This window comes from Diprion similis, chromosome 12 (assembly GCF_021155765.1).
Source record: "Diprion similis isolate iyDipSimi1 chromosome 12, iyDipSimi1.1, whole genome shotgun sequence".
NCBI classification, from domain to species: domain Eukaryota; kingdom Metazoa; phylum Arthropoda; class Insecta; order Hymenoptera; family Diprionidae; genus Diprion; species Diprion similis.
Window position 1 is genome coordinate 9,608,700 of NC_060116.1, and position 19,517 is coordinate 9,628,216.

General features: G+C 39.2%; 4 protein-coding genes across 5 annotated transcripts; 2 read left to right on the forward strand and 2 right to left on the reverse strand.

Annotated features, from left to right (window-relative positions):
- The first annotated feature begins 548 nt into the window (after positions 1–548).
- Positions 549–2,274, forward strand: LOC124413303 (glyoxylate reductase/hydroxypyruvate reductase). Its single transcript, XM_046893810.1, has 6 exons — positions 549–651; positions 947–1,125; positions 1,204–1,393; positions 1,472–1,635; positions 1,701–1,991; positions 2,076–2,274. Exons 1-6 carry the CDS (start codon positions 560–562, stop codon positions 2,189–2,191), a joined length of 1,032 nt encoding a protein of 343 aa, XP_046749766.1. The 5' UTR covers positions 549–559; the 3' UTR covers positions 2,192–2,274.
- A 1,356-nt stretch (positions 2,275–3,630) lies between these two features.
- Positions 3,631–6,055, reverse strand: LOC124413639 (adipokinetic hormone/corazonin-related peptide-like). The gene is made up of 4 exons (XM_046894359.1): positions 5,865–6,055; positions 4,088–4,187; positions 3,912–4,016; positions 3,631–3,831 (listed from the first exon to the last, which is right to left on the reverse strand). Exons 1-4 carry the CDS (start codon positions 6,053–6,055, stop codon positions 3,721–3,723), a joined length of 507 nt encoding a protein of 168 aa, XP_046750315.1. The 3' UTR covers positions 3,631–3,720.
- Positions 6,056–9,958: 3,903 nt separating this feature from the next.
- On the reverse strand, positions 9,959–15,406 carry LOC124412807 (exocyst complex component 4). Of its 2 annotated transcripts, XM_046892941.1 has the most exons (14): positions 15,275–15,406; positions 14,568–14,729; positions 14,305–14,474; positions 13,854–14,213; positions 13,642–13,665; positions 13,377–13,521; positions 12,915–13,238; positions 12,605–12,832; positions 12,393–12,529; positions 12,120–12,297; positions 11,808–12,028; positions 11,314–11,728; positions 11,054–11,221; positions 9,959–10,995 (listed from the first exon to the last, which is right to left on the reverse strand). In XM_046892941.1, exons 1-14 carry the CDS (start codon positions 15,329–15,331, stop codon positions 10,627–10,629), a joined length of 2,958 nt encoding a protein of 985 aa, XP_046748897.1. In that variant the 5' UTR covers positions 15,332–15,406; the 3' UTR covers positions 9,959–10,626. The 2 variants fall into 2 exon arrangements, with proteins under 2 accessions (XP_046748897.1, XP_046748898.1); XM_046892942.1 differs by lacking the exon at positions 13,642–13,665.
- A 1,356-nt stretch (positions 15,407–16,762) lies between these two features.
- On the forward strand, positions 16,763–18,590 carry LOC124412809 (tubulin alpha-1C chain-like). The gene is made up of 4 exons (XM_046892948.1): positions 16,763–16,997; positions 17,076–17,377; positions 17,661–18,242; positions 18,357–18,590. Exons 1-4 carry the CDS (start codon positions 16,793–16,795, stop codon positions 18,588–18,590), a joined length of 1,323 nt encoding a protein of 440 aa, XP_046748904.1. The 5' UTR covers positions 16,763–16,792.
- The last annotated feature ends 927 nt before the right edge of the window (positions 18,591–19,517 follow it).

Consider the following 19,517-nt stretch of genomic DNA (forward strand, 5'->3'; position numbering starts at 1 on the left):
CCGTATTATGAAGCTTGTATATATTTAGATGTATGTTTATCTTGACGATCTTGATTGAGTTAAAAGAAAAGCTTTTATCGCACTTTTAAAACGTCCAACTCCATCCCAGCTTTCTGCGTTGTTTTCCAAACTATCCCCACCTCAGTTTTTAACGAAAGCACAATCACTCCGTTTGCCTAGCTGGCAATCACGGTGAAATAATCAAGCCACCGTTATTCAAGTATCCAAAATATTATCAAACCATGTGTTCTTGGTGTTTAAACTTGACATAGTTGTCAGTTATCGTATCACTTGTGATATTTTGACTCATTGAAGACTGCCAATCGATAATTACTCGACCAAAATGAGTTCAGATCATATCTTCGCCTTATCGTTTACCGGCAATTGGATATGTGCGTTGAACAAGCCTTCTGTCAAATAATATTGAATGTCAAGAAGAAGGTTTAAGACACGTTTACACGATGCGATTTGTCTGGGAATTCGTCGGCGATTCATAGGCGTGAACGTTGTATTGCTCTGCAGCGACCTCGGTAGGTCACCAGACAAAAGTATAAAGCACATGTCCATACTACAAGCGAAGATGATTCGGCGACGTGTTCTCGTGACAAGTACGGATATGATGCAGCCAGGGATCGAACTGCTGAAAAAAACGTGAGTGAGTTAAGATACTAGTTTGCTGAATAAAAAAATCTGAGGAGCTTCCACGAGTCGATCACAGACAACAAAGAACGTCTTTCCTCCTCCGCGTTGGAAAAGCACTCTTATTCCCGTGTCGAATGGTCGATTGTGCGCCTCCTCTTGGTGCCGTTAGCTGACGGGTACCGACCAGCGTTAGGTAATACAGACATCGTTGTTCGCTGCGATCGATCCTTTACCAGTAGTAAAACATCCAGTACCTAGTGGAATTTCCACAATGTCGAATGTTGATGACCGGTGTGCACTGTAGATGCGAAGTCTTGCTTTGTCCCGTGCCAGAGCTCACTAAGGAGGAAATTTCGGCCGGTTATCCTGGGCCTATGCAGAGTAGAGAAGATGTTCTCGGACATCTGAAGAACTCTTATCCGATCGATGGGATCGTTTGGTCCAACAAAGTCCGGTGCGATTCGGAAATACTCGATTTAGCTGGTACGAAACATAATTATTGTGGTAAGCTTGTTACAGCATATTGTTAAGCAGTAAAAAATCCCATTCATGATCTAACAGGTCCGAGTCTCAAAGCGATCGTCACAATGTCTTCGGGGTTTGATCACATGGACGTAGATGAGATCAAACGTCGCGGAATTCAGGTTGGGCATTCGCCCTTTGCTCTCGACGCGGCCGTCGCGGAAGTTGGAGTGATGCTCGCCCTCAGTGCTAGTCGACGAGCCCACGAAGGACGCCTCATGATCGAACGGTCGGTATCAGCGTGCACTTGAACTTTGAACCCCTTCGATCAGCTCGATAAAAAGCCTCTTTCAACTTGACCCATCAGAGGTCAGTGGGAAAGCAGACCGCAGTGGCTATTGGGACATGGATTTGAAGGTGCGACAGTTGGTATCGTAGGACTGGGTGGTATAGGTCGAGGAATTTTGAAGCGGCTGTCCAACTTCGAGGTCAAGCGTTTCCTCTACGCTGGACGATCTCGAAAACCAGCTGGTAATCCTACATCGTTATACCATTTACTGCTACACATTTCAACAAGATTCAACTTGCTTGAACAGACGATGAACTCGGCGCCGAATTTGTGCATCTGGATAATCTACTACGTCGAAGCGATTTCGTGTTTGTGGCTTGTGCCCTGACCAACGAGACTCGCCAATTGTTCGACGCTGAAGCGTTTGCAAAAATGAAGAGAACGGCGGTTCTGGTGAACGTCGCCCGCGGACCAATCGTTGATCATCCAGAACTGATACGGGCTCTTCGCCATGGGACCATATTTGCAGCTGGCTTGGATGTTACTGATCCTGAACCACTTCCAGCTAATAGTGAACTTCTTCAACTCCCAAATGCTGGTAAAATTAATCACGTATATAGACGGAAAACTTCTAAGGGTTGTTTCGATTTTCAACCACTTTTTTTTTTTTTTTTTTTTACAGTCATCACTCCGCACATGGGTAGCTGCACTGTTAAGGCGAGAGCAGATCTATCTATATTAGCAGCGCAAAGTGTGCTGCTCGCACTTTCGGGTGAATCGATGCCGTATCCTCTCTGAAACGAGCTACTTAGATTTCGCACGTAAATTATTGCTAATCAGAGTTATTGTCGAATGAAACCGTTTTCCTTTATCTCATAAATAGCAATCATTGAATAAATGAATGGTACGAATGAAAAGCTGCATGGGAAGCTTATCGCGCCTTTACTGATTTCATTCAAACCTCAGTTGATAACCGTATTGTAAATTTGAATTAGCTGTATAAAAGTCCTTTGGTTCTCAATGTAGGGCACCCATACAATCGGCCATTAAAGGAATTGGTATTTTCGTGAAAAGTGTTAAGCAGATTGCGGCTCCACCAAGCTGCACCCTCAGTCTGTCTTCGGTTGTTTTATGTCTCCATTAGCATTCGGTCCCTCTCGACAAAGACGTACGTACAGTACCTTACTTCTGCGGTTTGTCGCCGCGACGCCGACGCCTCTAGAGTGTAGGCTAAGATTTATTAGCAGCCCCTTTAGATCCCGCTAAATCTAAATTCCCAAAGCCGTTAGCCCCTCACCCTCAACGCCGGATAAAGTGGGCTGCGACAAATCGACCCACAACTTTACTTTCACACATGGTTGTTACACGTTTCTCTACGCATTTTATCCGCGGTGTATATCGGAGCTCTGGATGCAAACCGTTAAACCATAGGTACATCTGCATCGTCGTATACACAGATTTCCGTGGACGTAGGGAAGAGGCGAGTGAAATGGGCCATAACGGGTAAAATGGGCCTCCTGCACAATTAAATGGGATTTAAAAAAATGTTCATAACGATTGAAATGTATTTTTAGACCACAGACAAAAATAACTGCGTTGTCGAAATTGGTTTAACGTTATTCCTTCTCTGAGGGGCCCAATATGTATATCTATACGTACATCAGAGGATATAAAACTACGAAAATACTTTCCGACTAAACTCTACTCATATTTTTATTCGATCAAAGATACAGTACCGCGAATATTGGCCAATTGCTAATTATATACTAAGAGAAAAATTTATTACACCGTAGAAATAATCTATCATCAATACGTTCTTCTATGAACAACTTTTCAATACTTGATAATAATTAACCTGTATCAACGGATGGTGGATTATATTACTGTTCAAATAATTCGGACACAGAACGTGAAAACCCTAATTATAATAGCTTGAAATTTATTTCATGTAATTAATTTACGAAATGATTATATTTTATCGAACATAATCAGATGATTTGATGGACGTATAAATTGTTTATTCTTTGTAAGTAATATACAAAGTTTTTTCTCACTTTCAATGTTTAAATAAGTAGCTGTGTTTCTGATACAAAATCGAATGTGTTGTCTAAATCTACTATATTCCTGATCGAATTGAATTATTGTTATCTTTTTTTTTTTAGCGTAATCGAGAGAATAACCCCTGAATATACCTGAATAAAATTGTGAAAATGTTGTGCCGCGCAGGGTCCCTACAATATACTTATAGTCGTCGTCTCCGTTAGAAAATCGGGAAAACAAAGAAGAACCCAATAACGTGTAACTATTTCCTTTGAAGAAGCAATGCCTTATCGACGTCCAAAGAGAACAGCTTGATCCGAATGAACCCCGTCATCTTGGGACCGCAACAACTGCACGACGGTGCGAGTCTGGCACGCCGAAAGCTTCTTGAGTTCACTCTGCAGAAGAAGGAAGTCACCCTATAGTCGATTATTTTCCAAAAATTACACTCCAGAGAATTGTTTCCGGTCCAACGTACCATAAGCGCGTGGCAGGCTGCAGCTAAAGCTTTCGCGTTCGTTAAGCAGCTTCCTTCGCTCGATGGAGATCGTTTTCCGGGGTTCCAGTCCCGCGAAAACGTCACCTGAAAGTTCTTTTTTCAAATTTGAGCTTACTAATTTTCTACCTCTTTACCCTACGCCGACTCAGACATACCTGGCCACTACCGATCCTCGTATAACAGACCAAAACCAAGAAGAACATGTAGCATAACGAAAATCCTCTCATTATGTCTTGTCTCAGCATTCCATTCATGCTGCACAAAACGAGTTCGAAGGGGTTAAACACTCGTAAAGTGATATTTTTAATACCGTATCTTATAACTGGAGGATATGATTATGTACACAACGATTTTTCTATAGAGAACGAGGAGTTAGAATTGAAACGCGATTTTAATTGAGCTCTTTCTAGAGCCTCTCATTTCTCATTGTAGATCATTTGGCTAAAATCGTCATTTAGTCAAAATCTTGATGCAGGTATCAACTAGCATGATGCCAGTTCGTAACCAGTTGCAAAATATGGTATAGGAATTTAGTGATATTAAACTATTATAATTATCGAGTAGACCGAATGACACCGAGTAAATTTTCTAATTGTGGCTCCCGTAATCAAACATTAACTATATTTACATGTCTATTAGCGAAAAACAAAGTTCTGGGTACAAGATGGAAATGAGTTTAGTAGCTGCGACTAGATAATCTAACTCGGGTTAATATTGTTTATGGATTTAGTCCTGTGACTTTAGTGTAGTTGGCAACTGTAATGTTTTAATCACGTCTCTTAGGTTCTTAAAAAATATTAATTCACTTTCCTCATCAAAGCAGTTTCCTAATTATGCCATCCTAATATATATTATCTATGAACAAGTCCACCGATTCTAGACGTCGAATCCGGCCTCAGTCCCTCAGATCGTATCGCAATTTTTTGAGCTGAAAGTGTCCTCATGGAAAAACAATATCCCACATTTTTACAGAATTTATCCTTTTTTAATTTCCAAGTTAATGTATGGAGTATTCCATAGAGATTTTTAATTCTTGTTTTATTAAATTATTTTTGCGTTTGTTTGCCACTACAAATTTTTTTTTTTAAATAGATTTTTGTGCAAAAAAGACTGAGAAAACACTGAGTATTTCAAATTAAAAACAAAACTAAATGCTCAAGCTTCTCAATCAAGAATAGTCAAAGAGACTCAATCACTGCACTTTTTTCACCTATTCCCAATATTGCCGGTTAACAACGATCAGATCCGCTTCCTCTACACTTTCAATAACTAAAGTTTTTTAATCTAATTCTCATACTTGGTACATTTTAACATAAAATATATGAAATATATTTGAAATATTCTTCAATTTATAGTTTTTTTTTCATTTCTCGAGTGAAAAAGAGGGTGAGAAAGGAAAAAGAAGGAAAAAGAATAATTATTGGATGTATAAAATGAATTCAAAATTTTGTTCGATTTTTGTTCATTAATTCTTAATAAGAACTCATCTCGAAAAAGACGTGTATGATGTGAAATTTTCTTAGCTTTTCGAAAAAAAATATTGAAAAAATTTTCAAAATTTGGACAATGGCAAGAAACAGATTTTCAAACTATAAGTTAAATTCTGAAAGATTTTCACAAGCATAAATGAAAAAAGAATATTTTTTTTGAAACCTGAGCCTTTTTCCCCAAAAATTTATTTACTGAAATTTTTTTGTAGTGGTAAACAAATTAATAAAATAAGAACTGAAGAACTCCATGGAATACCTCAGACAATAACTTGGAAAATAAAAGAGGAAAAAATCTGACAAAAAATTTGGGATACTGTTTTTCGATGAGGACTTTCGAGCTCAAAAAATTGCGACTAAATCTCAGGAGCTGAGGCCGGATCCGACGTCTAGAATTGGTGGACTTGCTCGTATATATTGTCACGATAGTAAATAATGTACTCACGTACTGATTGAAAATATCAGAGAATTCAGATATCGTTTCAAACTCCTCTTCAGATGTCGTAATTCATCTGACCGCAAGCGCAGAATTCTCGCTTTATATATCTCGGGATCGTCGCGAAGCCCCCGCGTCCCCCCTGATTGCGCCGAGGCTTTTTCGCCCGCGTCTGTCAGATATTCACATTCGCGTATCATTTTCCCGTCTCCGTGATAAATCTGCGGGATAATTTTTTCCTCAAAAGGCTTATTTACTTCAGGTCGAGTGATTGAATTCTAACAAAAAGTATCGAGAATATATATACGTATTGAGCGATAAAACAAAATTATACTGTTTTAATCCTCATATCGAGAAGCCGGATATAATCACTGCGATAATATAATTGAGAATACGAAAAATTGCTTGTTATTTCTTAAAGTAGAAAATTGGAAGGAACGTAGAAGAATGAAATTAAGATATAGAAGACGAGAAAGGACTTTGAGAAACGTGAAATAAAATGTAACGGATCTTTATAAAATGAATCGTAGGTGGCGAGGGCGGCGTTGAAGTTTAATTAGTTATAAATGTGGTGTCAAGGTCCATTACAATCACAAGAATCGCCGAAGTGTCACGGTGTCGTGATATTTTTCTAAAACGTAGTATTATATCTACGCGATTTGCATTCGTTAATATGCAGATTTGTGATCAACCAGTATAAAATTAACTTGGACCAGATACCCGACCTTTTAGAAACTTCGAAATAATCAATTTCCAGCTGACACAAAGACATTTCTTACGTATCTTGAATTCCCCGATCGCCCAAAAAATTCTACCGTCACATCCTTGATTACAACAATAATTGTTCCTCTCTTGTTTATGTTTACAAATCAATTATGCGACAGAGTCTATTAAATTCCCACAAGACTAAGGCATTGATAGTGGACCAAGAAAATAACGATAATTTTTATAACCATGCTACCGACAATACTTGAAACAAGTCAGAGCAGTAATAGTAATACCTGTCACACCTGCCACACTTTTATGGGGACAAAAAATCTCTCGCCTACACACCTTTGAAACGACAATAGGTACCTATACATATGGATGGGTGCAGACACATAAATCCCTCAGGAAAGGCGAAACATGTATCGAAAGATGTTCTTGATCGTGGTAATTCCATGTTTTTCCTTTTGCGGAATCGATGATATCTGAGTAGGAAAATCTTTTAATACACTTATAAACCGGATCAAAAGTCTCCTCTGGAGGAATAAGCTCCCGATAATCATATACAAAAGTAGCTTATGCAGCAGACGCGATAAAAGAAAATTGAATGCACGATTCGGTTTATATCAAAACCACGTTAGGTACTTTTATTTTCATTTTATCGCGAAATGAAAAAGAAAAACTGCGAGAAAAATCTCTCAATCGTTTCCTGCTTCGCCGATGTTTACTTAGGGATCAAAAGCACTTGCATAGGACGCGAGAACCGCACCGCGGCTAGTTAGCCAAATATTGAATTTCTACCGATGATGGCACTAAACCAATAAGCATTATACCTCTGTTGGATTCTAGTGCGAATAGTTTGCACCATCGTTTCCACCGTTTACCTCACCAGTGAAGCTCGCATAAAGCATTTAGAAGGATCTATTATGGAATACGATTTAGGTATGATATTTGATAACGGGAAGCAATGTAACAGATTTAATTTGTAACGTAATGTATATAATATGCTACGAACAATGGATAAAATATAAAATTCAATTGTTCATACAATAATAGAAACATTTCCCGAGAAAAATTGCAATGTTTTGTTCAAGCCGTGTGGATATCGTTTCCTTAGTCCATCGCCTTTATTTGTCAAAATTTGAGAAGACTCTTTGAGTCTTTCTACAGTGTCAATACAGAATGTACCCTGAAAGCAACTTTTTACCCCCTGACAAAAGACTTACGCAAGATTTCGAATAATGCAGATTCTAGGGATCGGTTATGTTATTTTACTTTTACATTCCTCACCATCGAAGTATTCTGAATGGTTTGGAAAGTTTAACCAACCAATGAGAATACTTGGATGATGGTAAATGTGAAAAGTGAAATACGTAATCGAACCCCTGATAACGGAAAAATCGTTATTTCACAATTGCAGGGATGTCTGAAATGCAACAAATCATAATAAGGCAAAACTGATTCATATTATGCAGACTCAACTACTTCAAAGTCACTATAAACTCGCAAAATAGTCATTCTTCCTCCCAACCTTTCGTTACAATAACGTTACTAACTTCAGACTCATAGAACGCTTTAGGGTTACATCGTATAAAGGCTTGTTCATGTACGAAGTTACCCCATGAGGCGTTCTGGCTTTAATCAACGCTTGTGGCATTGATGGTGTAAGTCGAAAAAACCGTTAATCGGGGGTACTTATATACCGAATATGTACTAAATACTCGCTAGTTAATAATCATATACTTCAGAGCAAACTTCTGAAGAAGGTATAACAAATACTGTTTATATTACAAATATAAACTGTAGTTAAATAATTCGTAAATTATTGACACTCGGAGCGAGGCTACAAGATTTTCATGTCACGAACATTGCAGCATATCGTAGTACAATAAATTGGAAGGTTCTTACCTGCGTTCCATCGATGAATAACAGCATCGCCGTTGATTGGATTCAGCGACTACATCCTCTCGATTTCAGTTACCGTATCTTCAAATCGGAACGATCAAAGTCACAAACACAACACACATAACTTTACGATACACGAAAACTGATTGACATTGATATTTAAGTAATACACAATTATACATTCACACTGCGATAAAATCCCACTATGGTAGCGAATGATCCTCAAGATGGCGGATATATCGGCTGTCGATTGTTTACCGCGGCGTTCCCGGTCGTACCCGCACATATGTTGATGAAATACCAGTTTGATAATATTGAGATGAAGTAATTGACTCAATTAACCACGGAGATGAAAATAATGTGCTCTACTCGTTAGACATGATATCAGAAAAATTATTGTTCCGCTATTAGAACAGCCAGCGGTATTACCGGTTGTTACTGTTCGCGACTAACTTCATTCACATTGTATTAACGAATATCACGAATTATAACCATTATAAAATCTCTGATTGAATAGCGATTGAGAATTGTTCATTGTTAGATCAACTTGTACTAATTACGCGTCGTTGCTACATAAGTAAGACACATTTTCACGCAAATTTAGTAGAGCCGAAGTCCCGAAAACACATCCGTACCGAACAATGTCTCACGTACTAATAAAATGTAAACAAGCTGGCCTGGCAAGGTCGGAGTACCGATCGGCATTTGTTTACCCGTCACAGATTCGAAATTCAAACCGTAACAACTGGGGTGTAACTATATAGAACGAAACGATTATAATGTAATTACTTATATCACAATTAATTTTGTTCGGGAAAATAGTATAATGGTATATCAAGCAAGATTATTTTCGTTACAATAATAATTCATTCTACTTCAAATAGGGTAGAAATTTTATCTGCAACTTGATATTATCGTATGCTTTACCAGTCCAACAATTTCTAGTACATACGTGTATACGATCAAATGTACGGTTTTCTATTAATTTTTCCCTCAAAGGCGAAGAATCGATTTCCACGAATGTAATTATGTCATGCAAGAATAAATATTCATATGATATATTATACAGCATGGAAAGTTTATAAAACATTATTTTTACCGACACAGCTTAAATTTTTGAAATTTTATTTGTGTTTTATTTTTTTCTCTTAAGCATGATCAATTACCAAGTTATAAAATAAATTATGCCGCATCTAAAAAGTAACTGATGAAGAATAATGAATGATAAGATCAGACTTTTTACAGTTCGATATGCAAAATGATATGAGCATCAGCAATGCATATACACATACAGAAGTACTAGGAAACACAATGATAGAAGTACCGTATAAGTATATATAATAAGCTATATAGGTAGCTATGTAGACACGATAAATCTGTACGCTGAGCATTAGTAGAAGGCATTGCTCAGAAACTGTATAATATTATATGTATCTAGACTTACACATATCACTATAAACATATCAGTTTTCACCTAGTTTTATATCTTATGCATAGAATTTACTTTGATTATTACTTATTACCACGTCACCTCCGCAAATACATTGAACACAATCATACATTATATTTCATCTTAATTTATACAGGGTTTCATGATTTCGTTATTCGTTGCAGCCTGTCGAATGGGACGCAAAACATTCAAATAATCACGTTACCATGTTATTTAGAGAATTCATACGTTTCCGGCAGAGGAAGGGAAAGATTTCCGGCTAGAAAGCTTGGAAGTTTCTAGAGATATTTAATCCAATTCCTGATAATCCACTCAGCACAGCTTTCTTTTGCTCAGTCGAACTCAAGGTAAGAATAAAATATAGAAGAAAACAAATAAATACAAGTAGTAACAGTCAAGAAATGTAATTTTTCTGATTTTTTGCAAAGGAAAGAATGATAATCCGGAAGAATGCAGCACATGGACACTTGAAAACACTTACCGAGGACTGGATTTGGCGGACAAGGAGGATACATTTTCTATTTTCTATTTTAAATTATATTAAATTAAATATGAGTTATATTATAGCTTTACAACTTTACATGACGAGTGATGTTGGTTGAGAACGAGAAGTTTTCTCGTTTCACCAAGAAATGGGAAGCTTTTCACATATTTATACGATGAATATACAGTATTTGTGGAATCAGGGTGAAAAACGCTGACAAAACACAGCTACACTGTTACTCCTACCTCGCCCAATATCTCAGATAATTTTTCGAGGTGTTTATTGATCGAGCCATAATCTTGTTGACTTCTGCCTATCAATTGGAAAGCATTCATATATTCAAGCTCGGAAAACCGCGGACCTTTTTCTAATACACCGTTCAATATTTCTTCCGGTGTTTGGTAGAACAGCTCAAAATATTGACGGGCATGATCCATCGCTAGTTCACGAGCCATTGTGATATTTGTTAACGTCTGCTGCAGGGCGAACACGTTTCGACACATCCTTTGAATGCCAATTTCGTCGATCTTCTCCATGAACTGAGCAGACGTTATTATAATTTTGGCTATCAAATGACCAAGTCCCTCAAAGATGTACTGAAACAATTTCCAAATTATCACTAATTGGTATCAACTGAAGAATTTAATTCATTACCTTGGCCTTTTTTGGATGAAGAATAGACTGCATTGCCTCATCGATGTGCTGCATCACTCTGCACAATTCTTCAACTCGAGGATCCGCCTCCTGTGCATCTCTGGCTCCGCCACACAGGTGACTGTACTCCCCCCGGGGTAACAAGTAATGGAAGCATTGAACGCGTACCTGAAACCATTTTTCATGGTTAAAACAAAGCTGAATATTAAATCCGATCGAAATAAACCGGACATGAACAAACTTTCCCAATGGACTCTGACCTCTAGATGCAGAACCAAGATGCAAGTGTTTGCTAACTCGTCAAATTCGACAGCCAGCTGATGCAGCGATTCTACTAAAGCCTCGGGCATAGGCGGCAAGCCTTGTGATTCACCAGAGTATTTAGCCTGGCGTAACTCGAAGACAAACGACTGTATGGAAAGGGAGAACCATTCCATGCTTTCTTGGAGTAGCGCTAAACCACGTAGCTGACCAACGTCAGATAGTATCTCATGAGCATTGATACCGCCTTCACCCAAATTACTCGCCAAGATCTCTGCTTCTCTGAGATTACGCTGTCTCACTTCTTCAGGGCTTTCCTCCTCTTGCGTCTCTTGACGACGCATCGATCTTCTCCCGAAAGCTCCACGCTGAGGGTGCGTTTCATATTTCAAATTCGCCCAATTCGGTAATGATCTAAAAATTTGATTATTATGTGAGATAATTTAATATGCAATACCCATACTTTTGTACTGCAAAAATTGTAAATACAAACTTGATAAATCTACTGATGTCGTCGTCTTTCAGCCATGCTGCAGAACATATTCTTTTATCTTCACTTTCAGGTTGAACTATACCACGGTACGCAGCTTGACACGTCTCACGATAATTGTGAAGTATGTTTAAAGCAAGCGTGCAGAAGTGTTCGCCCTGAAGAGGCAGCACGGTCATGAGCGATCTCAACTCATTTACGCATTGCTCGACTTTTACGGTGCTCTAGGAACGAGTAATTGTTCATTTCATAAATCTTCTTCACCGACCGTCAAGAATTTAAACTTCAGCAGATCATATATCGAAAGCTAATTACCTGTAGAAGTGGTCGAGGTAGGCCAAGTTCTTTCATTAATTCAGGTGACGTTGTTGCGCGCCAAGCCTCTTGGCTTTTAGTCGCGGTATCAATAGCTGTAGCAACTATCACGTGATGTCGTCCCAAATATACTTCCTTCACATAATCAGCAATGAAAGTATTCAACGTGCATGGATTTCTAAAATGAGTTGTCATACTGTCATACATATTCACACTGGTCGTGGTAAACTTATTGTTAGATTCGGGTTGAGTTCCCGTGGCAGCCGTTCATACCCAGGTTTGCATCCTAGAGCTTGTTCTATTTCTTCAATGAATTTCATCATTGGTCTAAAGACCAGTGTGATATTCTGTGGGTCTGGTTCACAGACAAGTCTTTTCTCCTTTATAGCACCCAAAGATTGACTAGCATCCTAGAACGAAAAAAATCAAACGAAAATGAATGAAATTTGATGAAATTTAATGTTGTGTTGAGCATATACCCTTACCGCTAATACGAAATTACTATATCTATGTTCCTTGAGATAGCTGTTGAGCGTCATAGTGTGAGATGAAGAGTCAAACTTGAAAAGAGAGCCATTTTTTTGACGCTGCGGCTTTCTTCTGGCAAAATAAGTGTTTACGTCACTTGCCGGTTCTCTCAGTGTTGTGGGAGTTTGGAAGGGATCGTCACCCATATTTTGTATATCTAGGTATTCGGTTAACAATAACTGAAGCTGCAATTACAAGTATAAGATTACCGTTTTCATCAATTTCAATTTCATGTGAAAAAAATTAAACAGTAGTACTAAAACTTACAACTGCTTGAATCTTACTCCATACGTCAGGCATTTCATATAATCGTACATCTAAATTATATTTCTTTACAACATGTGAAAAACTGCGTAGCACTACAGCATGCATTGCAGCAACTAATCTGAACTGTTCAAATACTGTTTGAAGCAGGTCAAGAAGTAGGGACTGCTTTTCTGTTGTATTATTGCTCGACGTAATCTTAATCTCCGAGATTTCTGCAGATATAGGTTTTAACGAGGTTGGTTGATTGTCAGCCATTTCTTTGATTTTCTTCGAAGTTCGAGCTACTATATTTAGCAGCTCGGTCTGCATTTGTACCTTAACAGCCTATAAAATTTCAAAAATTTAACAGTACTTGATACAATCTAATTTTCGTTTCGTTTTCTATTAGATACTTCATAAATTTGGCACATTTCATTTAACTAGTTTCTACGAGAAGTTATTACAAGTTGACAAATTTTATACCTCGACAGCCTCTGGTATCTTATTGAGCAATGCAAGGCACTCGATTATAATTGCCAGAAAATGTTCCGAATTCTCTTCAGGATTCGTGGCATTTTCATCCTCGACAATATTACTCAAATCATCAATAGTTGCAGGTGTTGTTCCCCTAGAATAAATAATACATGAAAATATCGCTGCATCAGCCAAATTTCATTAGCTCACGAAAATGAACACAAAAACATAAGACAGAAAACACCCAAAATATAACATACATTAAATGACTCACATATTTACAAGCGAAGTGCGACGGCTGCATGATAAAAAATATTAAAACAGGAACATTTGAATTAGGTAAATGTTGAGAAATCGTCAGAATTCAAAGACAAACAATGTAATTATAGCTTAAAATTTGAACTCTGGGAAAATCTTTCTGGAGACAGGAGGAATTGATATTTTCCAAATTATTGTTAATCGATGAAAATCAGGACAACATTTTACCTTGGAGCCTGACCAGCGGAATATGCAGACATGACGTCAAGCAATGCTCTTCTAACTTTATTTCCTCTAGATCCGCGTGACTCGTTGCCCCTTTGGAAATCACGACCAGAGCCTTGTCGTTTGAGTAATACTTCACGTGTTGATTCAATATATAAATGTTTACTCAGTTCTTCAAGTAACTTTACATGTAGCTGTTGCTCTTTAGCTTCCAATTCTGTACGAACTTCCCTGAGAGCTTCCACTCCTTCCAAAGTCCCATCTCCGAGGGAAAGAGCAGATACTAGTAACTGGGTAGCGTGTAGGTACAGTTTTTTGTTTAAATAATGACCTAGGCGAGAAGGAACATCTCGTAACTGATCGCTGAAAATAATAAATAACAGTTTAGGCAATTGAACAATGCACTGTGTTTGGATAATTGTGAATTTATGGAAGCTCACAATAGAGCACTTACATTTCGTCCAACAGTTGCAAAAGGTGCTTATGTTCGATACCCTCTAGCCATAATTTCATAAGTTCTTCCCTTCTGCAACGCAGCAGCTGTTTACATGCGTTTAAGTTCTCCTTAACAGCATGAATCTTCTCACGCGAAGCTGTGACCCGTTCCGATAAAGTACTGAATATCTGCAAAAACAAAAAAAGGTGTAATGAGTTGCGAGACCACTCGTATCATCATTTATTCTACATCATACTGTGAATTTGTCAAGATTTACCGACCTGCATGACCTGCGTGAGGTCCTGATCATGAAGAGAAACGAGTTCATCGAGACGTTGATCACTTCTCTTATACTCCTTCTCGAGCTTCGCCTTCTCAACTTCTCTCTGTTCATTTGTCTCGCTAGCGGACAATGCCCGAATAACAGACATCAGTAGACCGCTCTGTAAGCATTTGGCAGAGTTGAAATTTACTTGCAGCAACAAAAACTCTTACTAAAACACTGTGCTGCATAGGCTGTTCTGCCGTTCAGAGATTATATATCATCGCCGATATCCCTATCAGTTTACACGTCGATGTGTCACGAGCGAACGACATTTACCAGAGCATCTCATACAGAGATAAAATATCGCTGCATACGCTCTGGAAGACCGTGAATATTGTTGAAAACATTCATCTCTGGTTTCAGGAGAGTTTCAAGTATGCAAATTGAAAATTGCAAGAGTTGTTTGAGAGTGTAATAAAAAAGAATTCGCTCTAAAGTGAAACAGAAGAATATGACAACACAACGTTCGACGATTCTGTAGCGTGAAAAAATGCTGACAATTATGAATTATGTAGTAAATGATATTTCAGCTGTGGCTGTAACAAATTTTAATCGTCAATATTTCTAGGCCTAACCTCAATGTTGAATAATACTTTTGACTTCGTCAACGAGAACGTTGACACTCGACTAATGAATTGATATCTGAGTATGTATTTTACTCACTGTTTCTTTGGCATATTTTATTCCCCGTGGGGGTTTTACGGGCGGAACGGTAGTCATTTATGTGTTGGTTGATAAACGATAAATCAAAAGCAAACGTCAGAATTAGGCGAAGTGTCAAATGAGAAAGCAAATCGCTGATTTCTCACGCTAGAGGGGAGCGCTATCTGGTGTAGCATTTAGCGCCAGCTTTGAATTCTTTTCACTCTCCAAAACGCAATTTCAGCCGCTAATAGTTTACACACGTACCGACGGCTCCTGCATTGGCGCGATATTTAAATACTACAAAACGGGAAAACCATGGAAAACGAAAAGCGGGTGCATGGCGTTCGGAAAGTTCATAAAAAGTTTGTTGGTTCATTCAGATCCTGCAATTACATTCTAGTGGATATTGATTTGTAATAAATTCGAATTTCAGCTCGAACTCTATTCGATTTAATCAGGTATTACTGATTGCACCAGAGCCTAGTCTAAAGAGACTGCTGTGGTGTACGTGAAATTGTAAGAGTATAAATAAATTTTAACAAATTAAGTCATTAAAACGAAGTTCTACACATATCTCTGTCAGGCGAGATTTGAGGAATTATCAATGAGGACTTGAAAGCAGACCATCGAAGCCGTCGAATCAAATGTTTTATCATTGTATCGTCTTGTCTCGCGGCTAACAATGGCATGATTTTCACTTTCCCTGGTTGCTCAGTTACGAGTATCAATTAATTAAATCAGTAGTTTACAAACCATTTTCCAAATTAACTGGTTTTTATAAGAAAGAATATATATTTTTTATTTAATATTTACACGTATATGACTAAAAAAAATTCATTCGGGTATATTTAGATTTGTAACTTATGATTTTATCGAAATTATTCGTTTCTGGAAGTGAGTGCGCATTATAAAATTGGCCAAAATGGTATGATACATCAACTATTCAATTACTACTTATTACAAGTAATCGCACACCTCCATGCATGTATCACCTTCATCAAACATATCGTTTCCTGATCAAAGTTGGGGGCCAAGCTTTGACGAAAGATGAAAATATCATATTAGATAGTGGAGAAAAAGCTCTCATTCGCATTGACGTTTAGAACCTTTCTATACACTCGTTGCAATTTTCATATTCAAGTATCCGCACAATTTTAAACGGGGTTGAAACTGATGGCGGAGTGCATTGCTCACTCTTAAATTTCACGATTCCGATAAAATGTGAAAATGATCCACGTATAGGCTGAACATTTCGAACTACGCAGCTGACATCAATACGACGTTGCTCCAAAAAAATCTTAAGCAAAATTGTTCGGGGTTTAAAAGAAATTAGTTAAATACCACAATAATTATCGGTTTAAACAAAAACACCCATGAATAAGGTAACAGATCGCGATAACGACCATCTATAAAAAAGATTCCTCGTTTTTACCAAAAAACAGAAACTCATCGCTCCGATTTCCGTTTCTAAAGTAAAATCCCAAATAATATATTATACCAATCAAGCGAAATTGATTTTAGCGTGAGTGTATATCGATGCACGTCGGCCAGGCGGGCGTCCAAATGGGCAATGCGTGCTGGGAGCTGTACTGTCTCGAGCACGGAATTCAACCGGATGGCACAATGCCTTCCGACAAGGTGTCCGTCAGCAGCGACTGCTTTAACACCTTCTTCAACGAGACCGGATCCGGCAAGATGGTGCCACGTTCGATAATGGTGGACCTGGAACCAACGGTTGTGGGTAAGTAGATCTTTTAAGAATAATGCGAATTTCGGCACCCATCTCTCAAACTCATCGCAAATTGAACCTCGTGTGCAGACGAAGTTCGCGCCGGTCCTTACAAGCAGCTATATCATCCGGAACAACTGATCACCGGTAAAGAAGATGCTGCGAACAATTACGCTCGAGGACACTACTCGATTGGGCGTGAGATCATCGATTCTGTGATGGACCGAGTGCGCAGGTTGACCGACCAATGCACAGGGCTTCAAGGCTTCTTCGTGTTTCACTCATTCGGAGGCGGCACTGGCTCGGGATTCACTTCCCTTCTAATGCAAAAACTCTCCGATAGCTACGGCAAGAAGTCCAAACTTGAATTCGCAATCTATCCTGCGCCCCAGGTGAGCGATTAGCGTGACTTGTGCCGGGAGGTTTTCGTGAAACTCACCGCTCAGCGCCAGGAGATAGGCAACCAATGCCAGAATTCGCGTCAGCCGCGAAGTCAGATCTTTTTCGAAAATGCAGGGTGTCTTCAGTTGCCTAGTTAGCCTAGTGCTGGCGCTAAGCGGCGGGCTTGACATAAAACTTCCGGTATAGAATGGATTGAGCCGAAAGATGCTTCACCGATTTCTGAAAACGACAGACCAAACAATTGTTTGAACAATTTTCACCTTCGTCCTGCAGGTATCCACGGCTGTTGTGGAACCCTACAACGCGATACTGACGACGCACACGACAATCGAGCATTCGGACTGCGCTTTTATGGTCGACAACGAGGCGATATACGACATTTGCCGTAGGAAGTTAGGGATAGAGCGGCCATCGTACACGAATTTGAACAGGCTGATCAGCCAGGTGGTTTCCTCGATCACAGCATCGCTGCGTTTTGACGGTGCCCTAAACGTTGACCTGACCGAGTTCCAAACAAACCTGGTTCCCTACCCCCGAATTCACTTTCCCTTGGCAAGCTACGCCCCTGTCGTATCTGCGGACAAGGCTTTCCACGAAGGAATGTCCGTCGCCGAGATAACATCCGAATGTTTCGACCCCGCGAATCAAATGGTCAAGTGCGATCCTCGCGAGGGAAAGTACATGGCCTGCTGTCTTCTTTACCGCGGCGACGTAGTTCCGAAGGACGTTAACGCCGCCATTGCCACGATGAAGGGGAAAAGTACCATTCGATTTGTCGACTGGTGTCCCACGGGATTCAAGGTCGGGATAAATTATCAACCACCCACGGTTGTCCCCGGAGGAGATTTGGCAAAGGTAAAAGAATTTTTGGAGGAATGGACAGCGATGCTCTTAGTCGAAATCGAAAACAGAAACGAAGACTAATTTTTATCAACTTCAAAAGTTTCACTTCTCCAATTTTCTAACCAGGTTCAACGCGCCGTATCCATGCTCTCGAACACGACAGCCATCGAGGAGGCCTGGGCCAAACTGAACCACAAATTCGACCTGATGTTCCACAAGAGAGCCTTCGTTCACTGGTACGTTGGCGAGGGTATGGAAGAGGGTGAATTCGCTGAAGCCCGAGAGGACCTCGCTGCGTTGGAAAGAGACTACGAAGAAGTCGCTCTCGAGTCTACAACCCCGGACGCCGTTGAGTACTGAGGGTGACTTTTTTCGAGTCTTTTCCAACTCCAAGTCATGTGCCGCGAGGGAAACGACACGATTGCGCGCGTTGAATGGTGTGCCAGGCTCGGTTACACCTTGTAATTTCAGAATACGGTATTTGGCCACCATTGATCCATGATTCTGGTGACGTCCGAAGGTTGTTTTCGCCTTTTTCTCACCATGTAAGCGTGTAACTGAATCATCGTTGAATCGCAAAATCATTTCCATCATCCTACGATCATTTTTGCTAGATCGACTTGATCAGATTTATGTTATTCACACCTACACGATCATGCAGTGGTATCATTTCGCTGGTTTCACATAGACTTCCGTATTTTTGTAAGTACAATTTTACGTTGTGAGTCACCGTTATTTCACGTCTGTCATATTATACTTCAAGACAGCACACCGCCACCAGCACTAAACTAAAAGTACCTTTTGATAATTGCCCGGACGACGGGAGAGGCTATAATGCAATAAAAATTCGCAAAGATATTTTTTTGACGGTCAAAAATGTTTTTTTTTTGTTCTTTTCTTTTTAAAAATCTATTTACGTCGCCCGTCGCGAGGGATTCGATCGCTTTTTTTTACGTAGATTAATCAAGTCAAGTGAATCAAGATATGCCCACAGCGACGCCCGCGCTGGCTTCACGTTGCTTAAGATTTCACATCTCTCATCGCGCAGCAGTACAATTTACGTACATATAGTTAAAACGCAAGCACTCAAAGTACACGATAATAGTTGTAATTCTAATAGCATCTTTTATCGCGAAATCGAGAATCCCTGCTGGAAAACTTGTCGATAAAAATAGGATAACCACGTAAAATCGTTGTGTAAAGTCGATCCGGAAGATCGTATAAAAATTCCTGCACGCAGGCAGAATAAATACAACTTTAGATAATAATAATTAATAATACTAAAAT